Source organism: Pongo pygmaeus, chromosome 9 (assembly GCF_028885625.2).
Source record: "Pongo pygmaeus isolate AG05252 chromosome 9, NHGRI_mPonPyg2-v2.0_pri, whole genome shotgun sequence".
Classification (NCBI taxonomy): Eukaryota; Metazoa; Chordata; class Mammalia; order Primates; family Hominidae; genus Pongo; species Pongo pygmaeus.
In genome coordinates this window covers 12,045,715-12,060,455 of record NC_072382.2, presented here as the reverse complement: position 1 = coordinate 12,060,455, position 14,741 = coordinate 12,045,715, and the positions used below count along the sequence as shown (strand labels likewise).

At 45.8% G+C, this 14,741-nt stretch overlaps 1 protein-coding gene across 1 annotated transcript; it reads right to left on the bottom strand.

Annotated features, from left to right (window-relative positions):
- Positions 1-291: 291 nt before the first annotated feature.
- HNRNPUL2 (heterogeneous nuclear ribonucleoprotein U like 2) lies at positions 292-14,680 on the bottom strand. The gene is made up of 14 exons (XM_054439963.2): positions 14,143-14,680; positions 11,813-11,948; positions 11,438-11,514; positions 11,110-11,249; positions 10,344-10,434; positions 10,132-10,244; positions 9,650-9,913; positions 9,353-9,475; positions 8,820-8,948; positions 7,569-7,737; positions 4,532-4,732; positions 3,408-3,481; positions 3,044-3,151; positions 292-2,922 (listed from the first exon to the last, which is right to left on the bottom strand). Exons 1-14 carry the CDS (start codon positions 14,678-14,680, stop codon positions 2,842-2,844), a joined length of 2,244 nt encoding a protein of 747 aa, XP_054295938.1. The 3' UTR covers positions 292-2,841.
- Positions 14,681-14,741: the final 61 nt, after the last annotated feature.

The window sequence follows — 14,741 nt, the reverse complement described above, 5'->3', positions numbered from 1 at the left end:
GCTCCCAAGTGAAGGCATGGTAGAATAGGGAGGGAACGGCAGCCACCATGCAAGAAGAGAGTCCTCCTTGGTTGGAGCCCATGCAACCTGAGAAAGAGGCATTAAAAAATGAATAAATAACCCAGTGACACCCTCCGCCCCAGTCAGTGCAGCCACAGGAGATAGGGTGAATTCAATCCAAACGGTTATTTATTCTAAAACTGGATGCTACTTTGCCTACATTTTCGCCAGAATGGTGTAATGAGAACAGGGGAGGAAAAAGTTACAGATGTAAACAATGACACAGTTACATTTTTTTTTTAAATGGTAAAACCCTTTTTTACTGGCCACTTCCAAGAATGCTTTACAGGTTGTGCAAAAACATTTACAGGCTCCATGTGGTGTTTTTCTCACAAGCTTTCCTGTCTACAACTACAACAGACGTCTGATAAAACACTAAACAAGTCTTCTAAGGAAAACAAGGCTAGGGATTCCTCTGGTTACCATAATCCACATTTTCCCCCTTAACATAGTTTTTCATAATAAAAAGACAGAAACAAAACCCAGACATCTACTGTTGTTGCAAATGATCTCTTGGACTAAACCAACAAGGATGTGGCAGTTTCACTTTCTACCCACCTAGAAAAACAGTTTTGTAAAAAAGATTACTTTCTAGTGTCAAATATCAACAGTGAGTACCTCCCCTAACCCCTGCTGGAAAAAAACTCAACTTGATTTAGTTTAGTCCCCTTGCCCCTGAGGGCCCTAGCATCCCCACCCATGTCACAGACTACAAGAAAGATGCTATTTGCTGGACTAAACATCTGAAAAGGGGTGGCAGCCACTGCCTCAGGAAATTCAATTTTCTATTATAACATAATCTTGCCCTAAGGGAATTTCTTTGGGCTCCAGTTTTTACCTCCTTGCCTTGACATTATAAGCAAAGCTTTCTCAAACTCCCTTAATAATAATACAAAGTTAATGTGTTACAGAAAAATTCATGCAATCACTCCACTGCCACACACAAATCCATTTGAGGACACTGCAGGGAAGCAGGTGCCAAGAGAAAGGACATGACTGAGTAAGCAAACTTATCTCCTACCAGCCCCATTCCAGCCTTAGGGTCAGAGGTATTTGGGCGGAAGGGTGTGTCATGACAGACAGGGACACTAGAGGCCAGAATAAGGGTCTGTACACCTGAACAAGGGCTGCAGGGCAGTAACAGTGGGAGGGAGGAGGAGAGGAAGACCAAATCAGCACACAATTTTAAACAGAGAACTGCCCAGGTGAGGAAATGGAAGTGAAGCATTTTCTAGTGGCACAACCCAGATTTTCTCACTAGGAAGTGCTGCAGTATGTGGTGTCTGCTGAGTAAGCTCTCGGCTGACAGTGCTGAGCAAGAGGATGAATGAAAACTGAAGCTAGACATTGAAAGAGCATTCCATATCCCACCCATATTCTTGAACCCAGCAACCTACAGCTGTCTATCAAGAACTGGGAGGGTATTGGTAAAGTCACAAATGAAACTATCCCAACTGAAGTCTCTTGGCTAGAGGCCTCTCTGGGGACACACAGGGAAAGCACCCCAAAAGGAATTTTGTATCTAGAAGTCGGGAAGGGGTGCTCCCTTTCACACGCACATTTACACACGTTCACACTCACACTCTTCCCAAGGTTCAGCAGCCCCACTGAGCTGCCTCCCACCCCCCCACCACCCTCCCCTCTTCTATTCATTCTCTACCTGTGTATCAAAAAAACCAGCAGGGCACGAGCCCTCCACACTGTAGAAAATAGTTGCTAGTTGCTATTCTCAGCACCTGGGCCTGGGAGCCCACAACACAGGATTCACCTATATACATATCCTGCTGCAGTGAAAAGAATCCTGCTGTGTTTTCGTGTGAGCTGAAACCCTGAGAAACGTTCCTTCTCTCGCACTGTAAGAGGACAGACACTCTAACAGGGATGATTTCAGAGACCTCCCACCTCTCTCAACCTTGGAAGACAGAGACTAGAGACTGGCAAATCACAATCTTTAGGCTGAGGGCTGCAATCCCATTCTCCCCAAGATTTTATGGGAATTAATCAATGGGTCTATAGAGGGGGCAGGCTATTCTGCTCGGCAATCAAGGACAGTCCCCAGGCTTTCTTGGCCTGGGAATCCTGTATAATAGAACCACCCACTGGCAGTCTCCATGCCTCAGCCAAACAGCACAAAGGCACAGGAAAATGGAGAGTTGGGACGCTGCAAGCCTCCCAGCCCACCAGACCACATATCCCAAAAGGGAAAGGTCGGTAAAGAAAATACAAACGGTTAGTTGGTGCAAGTGATTGATAAGAGCCAATCGTTTATTTTCACTGCCCCAGTCACAAGCTCTCCCTCTGTCCCCACTCCTGCCTCCTCCTACCTGCTGTGGAGAGCACCCTCGCGCTGCCTCCCCACCCTCCCCACACCACCTCATCACTCTCCTTTACTTGGCTGCCAGTCCAGCTGCCTCAGAATGTCAGAAGGGTGCCATTTTCAGTTCTTTTCCTGTCTGACTGCAGGGTATAGAACAGGCAGCCCTAAGTGCTGCTTTCTGCGCAAATGTTTTTTGATTACAAATCTCTAACTAGGTTTGAAATGTTTTATAGAATAAGACAATATTCTTTTCAACAAACTTTAAAAAAAATGTACAGTTTTGTTGTTTGTTTCCACCTCCCCCCTCCCCCACCCCTGCTTGAGCACCCTCCCGCCCCACCGCCCCTCCCCGGCAGCTCAGCCCCACCCCGACAGCCCCTGTTTTCCTTGGTTGTGTTTTGTGGGGGTGCCTGGCACCCCCAGAGATTCAGCTTCATGGCTGACAGGTGAGCATGGCAGGGGCTTCACCGATACCCTTGGTAACCGTAGTAATTCCTGTAGTATCGGTCTCTGTCCTGCGGGTGGTGGTAGTAGTAACTCTGCCACTAGAAGAGAGGGGAAACCCCATCACTTGGAGCCAGAGCTGGCTGAGGATGAAGAGGCACAACATTCATCCTTCTGCTCCTGCCCCCCTTCACCCTGTATCTATCCCAAGAAGATACTCACATCCCGATTGTATTGTCTGTAATAGTCTCTGTATCTGTTGTACTCATAATCTCGCCCGTAAAATCGATCATAGTCTCCCCTGTATCGATCATAGAAATTACGGTAACCCTGAGAAAGGAAAAGAAAAAGGAGTGAAGATTTATGGGTTTTTGGCAGCATGATCCACTGTGACCCCCTTTTAAATGGGACACATCTTAGCTCGATATTAGAAATTGGTTTAATTTTCCCATAGTAAATCTTCCAGAACATATCAAATGGGCAAAACCCTAAGCCCTAAGAAAACAGGCAAACCACTCTGCTCCCCCAAGCCAACAGAATGGCTCTCACAGCCCAGAGTGAGGAGCAGAAGGAGAGCTGCACTCACCCCTCTGTTTCCAGGCTGCCCCCAGTACTGCTGCCCGTAGGCCCGGTTGTCGTAGCCTCGGCGCTGCCCGCCCACTGGAAGAGAAATGGAGAGCGCGCTCAGACAGCTGGCATGGGGTCCTGGCTCCACATCTGGGTGGAAATCAAAAACTTGGAGCCAAAGGCAATTCTGGGGGAATATGAGGCCTGCTTCGGCCAGGCTCACACATGTTAATTAAAGCACCAGCCAGGAGCTTTTAAAAAGTCTGAGGGGGGAGGGCAGAGGAACAGAGACACAAGAAAACCAAGCTACTTTGTTTCTGAAGCTCCCCAATTCCTGCAAAACATTTAAGATGGCAAAAGGATACATGGCAGACTTAGAAACATAAGGAAAAACTGCCACTCATAGAATCAGACTTTCAGCCCTGGAAGGGATTTCAGATATCATATAACCCACACCTATCATTTTATGCAAAAGAAACAAAGTCTCTGTAATCAGCTCCTCAAGGGCAGGAACTGTCAGCATTTACAGTACCTAGCACATAGCAGGCACTCGAAAATTCTGCTGACTGAACAGTTACACACACATATACACACACATTTTTAAAGAGCAGTGAATGCACACTGGGGTTTTAACTGACAAACCAGACATTCAGGGGGAAAATTAATTCTACTAATAGCCTAACTTGCTTGGTTAACTTCTTCCCCCCAACAAAAAACACTGAATAAAGCATTCACTTTCTTGTGAATCGAAATGACAGAGGAGCAAGAAAACTGAAGATGAGAATTTGATTTCACTGCACAAATCCTTCAGATAGACAGGAACAGTGACACTGGGAACGCATATGTTAAAATGAAAACTAGACAGATGAGAAAGCCCAAAGCATTGCTTTTCAAAGAAACAAATACTTTTGTGAAAAGTAACTTTTTTTAAAAAGAGGATTTTTTTTGTTGTTGAAGAATTATGGAAAAAGCACAAGAAAAAGGCAGGGATAAAGAACACAGGAAGAAATAAGCTCCATGAAGAAGGCACTTCCGTATTGTTAATGACCTGACTTGGTTTCCTTGGCCTTCCCTTGCACATCTTGCTGTACTAAGCACAAAGAATGGACTGAAGCAGGGGGCTGGCAGGTCCCCAGCACTCACCATAGCCTTGGCCCCGGCTTCGGTTCTGCCGGTTACGCTTGTTTCGGTTGTTTCGGCGATTTGTCCGCTTCTCGGAGGGGGGCAGAAGCTTCCTTGCCTCCTCCTTGTACTTAGTGACAATGGGCTGAGCTTCCTCCTTCTCCAGCTCCCCATATGTCACCTCATCCATATAGTCGCACTTTTCAGGCAAAGAGAAGTTGGCTATAAGAGTAAGAGAGAAGCTTGTGGGCCTGAAAAGTGCATAGATGGGTAAGAACTCATTATGAAAACTCTACAAGAAGCATATGACTTTCTACGCCTCACCTATTACTGCACAAAAATGTGCATCATACCCACTCGCATCTAAATAATGACATTAACTTTTTCTGCTCTAAGTTTTCCCTAAATTGTAACAGACCCAGGCAAAGGGCTATGTAGATTTACAAGTTCTTAAGTGATCTATAATAAATTAGGAGTGAACTGGGTTAAAGTTTCTCATCAGGACAGAAGCAGGTAACCAGAGGCTAAAAGTAACTGAGAAAGTTCTGGTGTTGGTCAGATAAGATGCTAAGAAATAACATTTTAAAGAGACTCAGTGATGGCCGGGCATGGTGGCTCACGCCTGTAATCCCAGCATTTTGGGAGGCCAAGGCAGGCGGACTGCTTGAGGTCAGGAGTTCGAGACCAGCCTGGCCAACATGGTGAAACCCTGTCTCTACTAAAAATACAAAAATTAGCCAGGCATGGTGGCAAGTGCCTGTAATCCCAGCTACTCGGGAGGCTGAGTGCCACTGCACTCTGGCCTCGCTGACAGAAGAGAGACTCAATGAAAAACTGACCCAAGCCTAAAGGCATCTGCTCATCTATACAAGGAGAAGAGAAGACAAAAGTACAAGGGCTCTCATTTACCACCTGTCCATGATAGGCCAACATATCTGCTGGTCTCTGGACGTCAACTTCAGAAGCTGAGTCCCAGTGGAAATTCAGTTCAATGGGGCTCTCATGATTCTTGGATGAATCCCAGTTGGCCCTCAATTTTATAAAACTGAGCTACATTTCTCTGAGTGCCTAAGTATGAGTTATGGACTGGCATAGTTCATTCTCAGTAAACTCTGAGGATCTGGCTCATAGGTGTGCAAACCAGTTCCCATGCCTGGGGATTATCAGAATTTGAAGAGCAAGCAGTTGATAGAGTCAGTGGGATGTCAGGAACTAAAGGCAGCAAGGGGAAAAAAAATCACGTTTTAAGGGAATAGGAGGAGGATCAATCAAAATATTAATAATTAATATTAATATTTCTTGTGTAGACATTACTCTCTCTTATGTATTGCATTACAGACTTCAGCCAAATTAACAAACAAAACACAAACATAACGTGATACCAGAAATCAAGTTATACCAATGAGATCATTCACTACAACTGCCATATTTTAATCTGAACCATAATAATCTCTCCCTGCGGCCAGGCGCGGTGGCACACACCTGTAATCCCAGCACTTTGGGAGGCCGAGGCGGGCAGATCACCTGAGGTCAGGAGTTCGAGACCAGCCTGACCAACATGGCGAAACCGTCTCTACTAAAAGTACAAAAATTAGCTGGGCGGGCACCTGTAATCCCAGCTACTTAAGAGGCTGAGGCAGGAGAATCGCTTGAACCCGGGAGGCGGAGGTTGCAGTGAGCCGAGATCGCGCCACTGTACTCCAACCTGGGCGACAAGAGCGAGACTCTGTCTTAAAAAAAAAAGCAGAATAAGAAATGTAGACGAACAGTAGATGTACCAGAAATATTTACTTAACAAATAACTGATTCTCGGAAGGCTCTCCCTTGATCCCTTGAGTTTAAATTACCCTACGGTCACTATTTCCCTTTTTTTTTTTTTTCTGAGAGCGAGTCTCGCTCTGTTGTCCAGGCTGGAGTGCAGTGGCACAATCCCAGCTCACTGCAACCTCTGCCACCTAGGTTCAAGCAATTCTCTGCCTCAACCTCCCGAGTAGTGTGATTACAAACGCCCACCACCACGCTCGACTAATTTTTTTTTGTATTTTTAGTACAGACAGAGTTTCACCATCTTGGCAAAGCTGGTCGTGAGCTCCTGATCTTGTGATCCACCTGCCTCAGCCTCCCAAAGTGCTGGGATTACAGGCGTCAGCCACCGCGCCTAGCTATTTCCCTTTCTGTATCTTTTTCAAAACGAGCCAAGGCGGCTGGGCACAGCGGCATACGCCTGTAATCTCAGCACTTTGGGAGACCAAGGCGGGCAAATCACCTGAAGTCAGGAGTTCCAAGACCAGCCTGGGCAATATGGCGAAACCCCATCTCTACTAAAAATACAAAAATTAGCTAGGCATGGTGGCACATGCTTGTAATCTCAGCTACTTGGGAGGCTGAAGCAAGAGGATTGCTTGAACCCAGGAGGTGGACGTTGCAGTGACCTGAGATCACACCACTGCACTCCAGGCTGGGCAAGAGGGTGAGACTCTGTCTCAAAACCAAACCAAAACAAACCAAGAAAACAATGAAGCAAAATTATTGCTTCTCTCTGCTGATTCATTTATCTACAAGGGCTCACAACCATTAAGTTCCTCTTCAGATTTATATTTTAGATGTAGAGTGTCACTCTAGTTGCTAAGAGGCCTCAATAAGGTGTGCACTGACCAGGGATAAGATCTCTTTAACTTGTACAATTTTAGCCCACTGCTATGGTTTGAGTTATGTCCCACCAAAGTACAAGTGTTGGAAACTTAATCCCCAATGAACAGTGTTGAGAGGGTGGGATTTTTAATGTGATTTGGTCATGAGGATTCCATCCTCATGAATAGATTAATGCCATTATTGTGAAAGTGGCTTTGTTATAAAAGCAAGTTCTCTCACATGCGCCCTCTTGCCTTTTGCCCTCCTGCCATGGAATGATGCAGCAAGAAGGACCTCACCAGATGCTAGTGCTATGCTCTTGGACTTCCCAGCCTCCAGAACCATAAGGGAAATAAACCTCTATTATTTATAAATTACGGTCTATGGTATTCCGTTATAGCACCAAAAAATGGACTAAGACACCCACCTTTCATCTCCAGCATTATAGATTCAGGCACATCATCTCCCTCTACTTCCTTCCTCAACTCCAGCCTCTTCTTCCAATCTTCCTCATTAGGGACAACCACCACCACTTTCCGAGAGAAGGTCTTGAACAGCAACAGCTTCCGCCGTTGGCCAGAATTGTACACATTACACTAAGAACAGGAGGAATAACTGATGTTTAGTAAGAAAATTATCACTCAGATTTAACCAAAAGAATCGGTATCAGCTGGGCACGGTGGCTCACACCTGTAATCCTAGCACTTTGGGAGGCCGAGGTAGGCAGATCATCTCAGGTCAGGAGTTCAAGACCAGCCTGACCAACATGGTGAAACCCCATCTCTACTAAAATACAAAAATTAACTCGGCATGATGGTGGGTGCTGTAATCCCAGCTACTTGGGAGGCTGAGACGGAAGAATCGCTTGAACCCAGGAGATGGTGGTTGCAGTGAGCCGAGATCGCGCCACTGCACTCCAGCCTGGGTGGCGGCTGAGCAAGATTCCACCAAAAAAAAAAAAAAAAAAGGCCAGGGGTGACAGCTCATGCCTATAATCCTGTAATCCCAGCACTTTGGGAGGCTGAGGCAGGTAGATCACGAGGTCAGGAGATCAAGAGCATCCTGGCTAACACGATGAAACCCTGCCTCTACTAAAAATACAAAACATTAGCCAGGCATGGTGGCGAGCACCTGTAGTCCCAGCTACTCGGGAGGCTGAGGCAGGAAAATAGCATGAACCTGCAAGGCGGAGCTTGCAGTGAGCCGAGATAGCGCCACTGCACTCCAGCCTGGGCGACAGAGCGACACTCGGTCTCAAAAAAAAAAAAAAAGACTCAGTATCTTTGATAACTTAGACACGAGATGAAGGGTCAATACACATGATCTTCTTTAACTTTTCAAACTACATGACAGGTATTATCCTGTTTTGCTCATCAGGGAAACTGAGGTTCAGAGAGGATAAGGGACTTATCCAAGATCACAAACCAGAATGTGGTGGAGCCAGGAATTCAAATGAGTTCCAACTCTTTCCATTGTCTTTATTACATGTTTTATAGCCTGGATCCATATATTTTCAGGTAAAAACACTAATTAGGGGTACCTCTGAGTTCAAAAAACATTGCAACCATAACACACAAGCAGATGGTCATAATTACGTAAGCTGACTCTGTTCCTTAATTCAGTCTCTCTTTATATACACACCCCACCTTGACTCTAGGCAATTTTATCAGATTAATACCTGATCAAGAATAAAGTTCCTCTTTGTCCGGGAAGCAATCTGGACCAGCTTACTAAGGCACTGGGAGGCTTGCTGAACTAAAAGGTCTCGGCTTTTGGGGTCCATCTCTGGCTCCTCGAGACCCTTCATCTGATTAGTTTGAGAGGAAAAAAAAAAAAAAAAAAAAAAAACAAAACACAAGTTATATTGCAAGTTAGAGCCCAAGAGTTATTGGTAAATGTCACCTCTTCAAATACTGAATCTATGATATCACTCTATTCCTATTCTTCAGTGCTGTGAATGTTGTCCATTTCCTGCAGTAGTCATTTCTATCTAGTCTTAACCTGGATGTATTTCAGACCTCATCTGCTTTCAGAAATTTGACAACACAGCAAAGAAAAAAAAAATCAATCCACCTAAAACACATAGAGAAAAATGTCATTTCTCTATTTATGGGACCCTTGTTCTCAGACACTTGAGACTAACTCTCCATTAAAGATAGGTTAGAAGAGTCTCCAAATACTGTATCTGACAAATCCCCAACAGCAACTTACCCTCATTTGATTGAGCACAGTCTCAGCTCCCAGGACATTGTATCTTTTCTCAGGGTTTTCTTTTGCATATTTCAGTGCCCACTGGGTCTTTCCAGATCCGGGTAGTCCCACCATTAGAATTACCTGCAAAAAACAGAACCAGAAATATAATGAAAAATAAATGAGGGTCATGTTTATCAAATCCAATTTAAGAACATCCTCCCATTCCCATTTGGTAACGCTCTGAGACCTTGAAGAGCATACGCGCCCACCTCTGCAAAGCATACAACCTCAGTGTTTGTATACTGTTTGGCATACCTCACATTCCTCTATGGTCTTGGGAGGGACTGCAGTGCGTACACGCTCCTCAACAGGCACAGCATGAATGAACACAAACTCTTCTGGTGGTGGGAAGAAGGGCTCCTCCTTCTGACCAAAGTTTAATTCTACAACACAATTTTTGCAGAGGACATGGGGTAGAAGGGCCCGGTCTGCCAGGGAATCCTTGTTGATCCAGAATGCCACACCTAGGTCTTCTCCATTCTTGGAGAAGGAAAGTTCTACTTCTTCAGTCTCAAAATTCTACAATGACAAAGGACAAGAGCACTTATTGGCTGACAAGCCTTCGGGTTGATTAAACTTTACAATTTATTCTTTTTTCACACAGACTGCTGCACAATGTAACTAAGCGAGCCACACATCACATGCATAAAAGCCAGCAGTTGATGGGAAGCACAAGTGAATTCCTAGTGCCCTCTATCCACTCCTTGTTATGACCCACAACTTTCAGGGGCACTTACAGCAAAGCAGCCAATAACATCATTCTCCCCAAAAGTCTGGCCAAATTCCTCAAATTGTCCATTTTCTGCCTTGAGTCCTCGTCCATCAAAACCGTAAGAGAATTCATCTTCACCTAGAACAGTCAACAAATTAGTTACCTACAACCAGACTTCCCATAGAGTAAGCAATATGGTAGTAAACACTAATGAGGAACTTAAAGAGATAACTTTACCAAGCTGTGGACGGGAAAAATCAACAGACCACCCAACTCGAAGGAGAGAGACCTCTGTGCAGCCTTCTTTCATTGGGAGATTCTGGGTTACCTGGCCAAGTCAGAAAGGCAACTATTAGATATCGTGACCAACTGAGTAGCAAACTCTGAGTTAGAAAGACAAGATTTTTATACAAACTGAAAACGACAATTATCTCAACATCAGAATAACAGTCACTGAATTTAAAGCCACAGGGATCAATTTCTTGGTTACTGAAACTAAGGTTCTTATTAAAGAACAGTGCTTTTACCTACCTGCACTAATGAAAGCCTGACTAGACAGAAGTCCAGTATACATAAGTAGTAGTTTAATGAATAAATGAACGGTCTTTTTAAAAAAATCTTTTTTCCCCGGCCAGGTGCGGTAGCTCATGCCTGTAATCCCAGCACTTTGGGAGGCCAAGACGGGCGGATCACCTGAGGTCGGGAGCTGAAGACCAGCCTGACCAACATGGAGAAACCCCATCTCTACTAAGAATACAAAATTAACCAGGTGTGGTGGCGCATGCCTGTAATCCCAGCTCCTCGGAAGGCTGAGGCAGGAGAATCGCTTCAACCCAGGAGGCAGAGGCTGTGGTGAGCCGACATGGTGCCACTGGACTCCAGCCTGGGTAACAAGAGCGAAACTCCGTCTCAAAAAAAAAAAGATAATAATCCTTTTTTCCCCCCTCTAAGAACCGTAAGCATCCAGTAATAAATGAATGAATTAATGGTCTTAATGAGCTACCTTTGCCTCAAAGCAGACTTTTCCCTTTGTCACTCCGTAAGTACTCCTTGCCCCAGACCAAAGGGTGGGGAACTTCTCTGAGAAAAGTGGCTGCCCTCCATAGCGGTCTTTGCTCACTTGAAAATGCAGATCCGAGGTATCTATAAAGAAAGAAACACTCAGTTTACTCCAATGTCCAATACTTGTAAGCCACCAACAGAGCATAAGTATAGCCAGTTGTTGTAGTGGATACAAAGTCTCATAGAATTTATAGGCTATGAAGTTTTAATCTCCAAAATCACTTTTAGGAGATTAGTTAAAAACCACAGTCTGTCTGCCTTATACATACACGTGTCCAGGTTCACAAGAGTTTGATCCTCCTCCTCATCTTTTGCCTCTTCTTCAGGAGGCAGTGGAGACTTTGAGCTATATATGTAAGATAGAAAAGAAACACAATGTAAACAAAGCCCTCTTCTTTGAGGGTTGTGTGTATGACATTATGTCCATTTTAAACTATCAGTGAATATCAAATCCCAGCAGACAGCTTTTTTCAATAAATGAGAAAGGGCAATAGGAGTTTCCATGGTAGATGCAATCTAAAACTCATGCCTATAAAAACCTATTCCATTTTGAATCCACCCTCCTTCCAGTCTCTCCAGTCAATACCAGGTATACCAAAATCAGAGCAGACACTCCCTTCAAGGAAAGGGACTGTTTCCCTCACCGGCTGTGGTAAGCCTCCTCTCGGAATTCATAGTAAGCTCGGCCATGTTCATCCTTCTCATCCCGCTGTCTCTTTACCCCCCGCCGCTCACCATCTGAGCCTGCTGGTTTTGACTTTTCACTATCTTGGTCATCTCCTACAAAAACGAGGGAAAGAAAATCAGCAGTTTTCATACTGGAGTGTAGAATAAGCTTACAACTAATAGACACTAACAGGGAATCTGAGAATCTGTCTGATCAAAATAGCCAGGTTATTCCCACTACATTCACATAACATTTTATTTCTAAAGATCAGCTTTCTGTCATTGGCTGTGATTTTATTTTTAAAAAAAGGGACATTATGGGCTAATTACAGTCAAGCAGTAGATAAAAATTGGACAATTTTTGCATTCTAAATTTATCCACTTAAATCAGGTCAAACTTGCAGATTTTCCCATCAATATGACATAAAAAATATGCTCTAGGTCTCTAAAAAAACTTCAAAGGTTAATTTAATTTTGACTCGTCAGATCTAGATTTAAGGTAGTAGTTAATACATATTTTGTATCACTTTTCCACAACTTCATGATACAGAAAAGTCTCAATTTTTTTTATTTCCCTTTCCTGCACTGAAATGCACAGCCATCCATGGCTTTATTCATGTGGCAAATGGACTCAAGTGCATTATACACAGCTGTATTTTTATCAGGGACTTCTACTGAAAGTTGCAAGAGCAAACCACTAAGTCATAAGAGATCCATAAATAATACCGCATCTAGACTGCACATAATTTGGGGCAGAAAGGTGTTGTTGTATATTTAGCAACTTCTCTACAAGAGGAAAAAACCTGGAGTTTTTCCCTAGGCTTTTGTATTTTGCAACACTAGGAAGGTTTTTAATAATAATTTCTTTAAAGCAGTCTTTTATCCTTCAATACGTATATTTTTTGAGATGGAGTCTCGTTCTTTCGCCCAGGCTGGAGTGTAGTGGCGCGACCTCGGCTCACCGCAACCTCCGCCTCCCGGGTTCAAGCCATTCTCCCGCCTCAGCCTCCCAAGAAGCTGGGATTACTGGCACCCGCCATCACGCCCGGCTAATTTTTTGTATTTTTACTAGAGACAGGAGTTTCACCATGTTGGCCAGGCTGGTCTCGAACTCCTGACCTCAGGTGATCCACCCGCCTGGCCTCCCAAAGTGCCAGGATTACAGGCGTGAGCCACCACCCCCAGCCTATCCTTCAATAATTTTTTTATCTGTTCTTTGGGATATACATAAGTCAAAGGTTAGGTAATGGGATTTTTGCTCCAGGACACAGGACAAACAATCTGCAAGTTGCACGTGATTGTTGTACAATGGGTTCCGATTATACCATGACTCTCCGTAGTGGCCTAAAAAAATTACTAACAAAAGAACTAAGGCCACCCACTTTATAGTAAGACTTATCCTCCCTACTGGGACACACACTGTTATGGATCAGTTCTAACCATCCAATCACTTCAAAAGAAAGGAGAAAGGTCACTAACTCCCTGGGGCGATTCTACAACACACCTCTTCCACAAGGTTACTCAACGGACCCACCAGCACCTCAATCATTACCATTCAGGAACCGAGGGACCTGAAACGTAAAAGGCTAGCACCAGATGTTCAGCAAATCTACAAACATGCCCATCCACGGACTCAGTGCGACAATTAAAATTTAATCATAATCCAAGCAAGATAAAAACCCTGGCCAAGTAACGTTAACTAACTCTAAATGCACTAGATTAAGATTTTCTCTTCACTGGTTAACTATTAAACTCGACACTGTTACACCAGAGGCTTTCCCCTACAGCTCAAAGAGGAGCAAGGTTGGATTTTCAGATTCTCTGTGGCTCAAGCTCTGGTAACATGCTTCTAATGGAGCGGACTTTGACGGACTTCGATTTTTGCTTAACATTTTTACGGCGAAAAAGTTAACAGTCAGGTAGCCCAAAGGCCTGACCCTCTAACTGTGGGCCTAGTTCTGCATGTAATCCCCAATTGCTTAGCACGTTCTCAGCTAAGAAAAATACAACAAGCACCGTGGGAGACTGTTCCACAGGTAGTTCACAAGCAGTTCGCATGCAAAATCACTCACTGCCATCCACTATCACCAAGGAACCAAGTTAGGCAGGAACCTTCCTCCTGCAAAGAGTAGGGCCACGAGAGGCGGCCTAACCCCTCAGAAAGGCGGGTAGAGAATGAAAAGAGTTCCATCAAATGGCACTTTGAGGCAAGCGAGAACAAGGACTCGGACCCTGCGGTGCAGGGCGGGGTGCTAGATCAGGGGCGCAGCCGGCAGGTTGGAGCCGGGCTCGGCTGCCAGCTCCTCACCCTGTTCCTCGGCGGCCTTGTCACCCGGCACCTCGGATCCCGGCGTCTCGTCCCCGCTCCGCTCCTCGGGTTCGTCTTCCTCCCCCTTGCCGGGGCCCTGCTCTTCGCCACCATTTACCCCGCCTGACCCGGCCGTGGCCTCCGCCGGCTTCTCAGAAGCATCTGGCTCGGCCGCGGCCTCCATGGCTGCCGCCTCCGGGGGCTCCGGCGGCGGCTGCGCGGCCTGACCCAAGGCCTGAGCAGGGGGTGGCTCCTCGTCCTCGTCCTCAAGCAGCGCCTCCTCGTCCTCCTCCTCCTCCTCCTCGTCCTCCTCCTCGTCCCCGCCCGGGCCGCCGCCCGACGCGGCCACAGGCCGAGGCTCCGCCTTGCAGGCCCCGCCGGGCCCGGCCCCGCCGCCGCCGGCCTCGTCCTCGAGCATCTCGGCGTCCAGCGCCTCCTGCAGCCGCTGCGCCAGATCCACCTTGAGGCCGCGCGAGTCCAGGCCCCGCCGCTGCAGCTCCGACCGCAGCTCGGTCACTTTCAGCCGCTTCACCTCCATCGCCGCCGCCGCCTCCTCCGCCTCCCGCCGCCTCCTCCCCTGCGAACCGTCGACCGAGTCC

Excerpts from the sequence above, each read along its gene's own strand:
- HNRNPUL2 (XM_054439963.2), bottom strand. The coding sequence starts at position 14,680 with ATGGAGGTGAAGCGGCTGAAAGTGACCGAGCTGCGGTCGGAGCTGCAG. Across the intron at positions 11,949-14,142 it reads CAAGGCCGCCGAGGAACAGG|GAGATGACCAAGATAGTGAA; the intron begins GTGAGGAGCTGG and ends TCGTTTTTGTAG. Across the intron at positions 11,250-11,437 it reads TCTTGTGAACCTGGACACGT|ATACCTCGGATCTGCATTTT; the intron begins GTATGTATAAGG and ends CTTTCTTTATAG.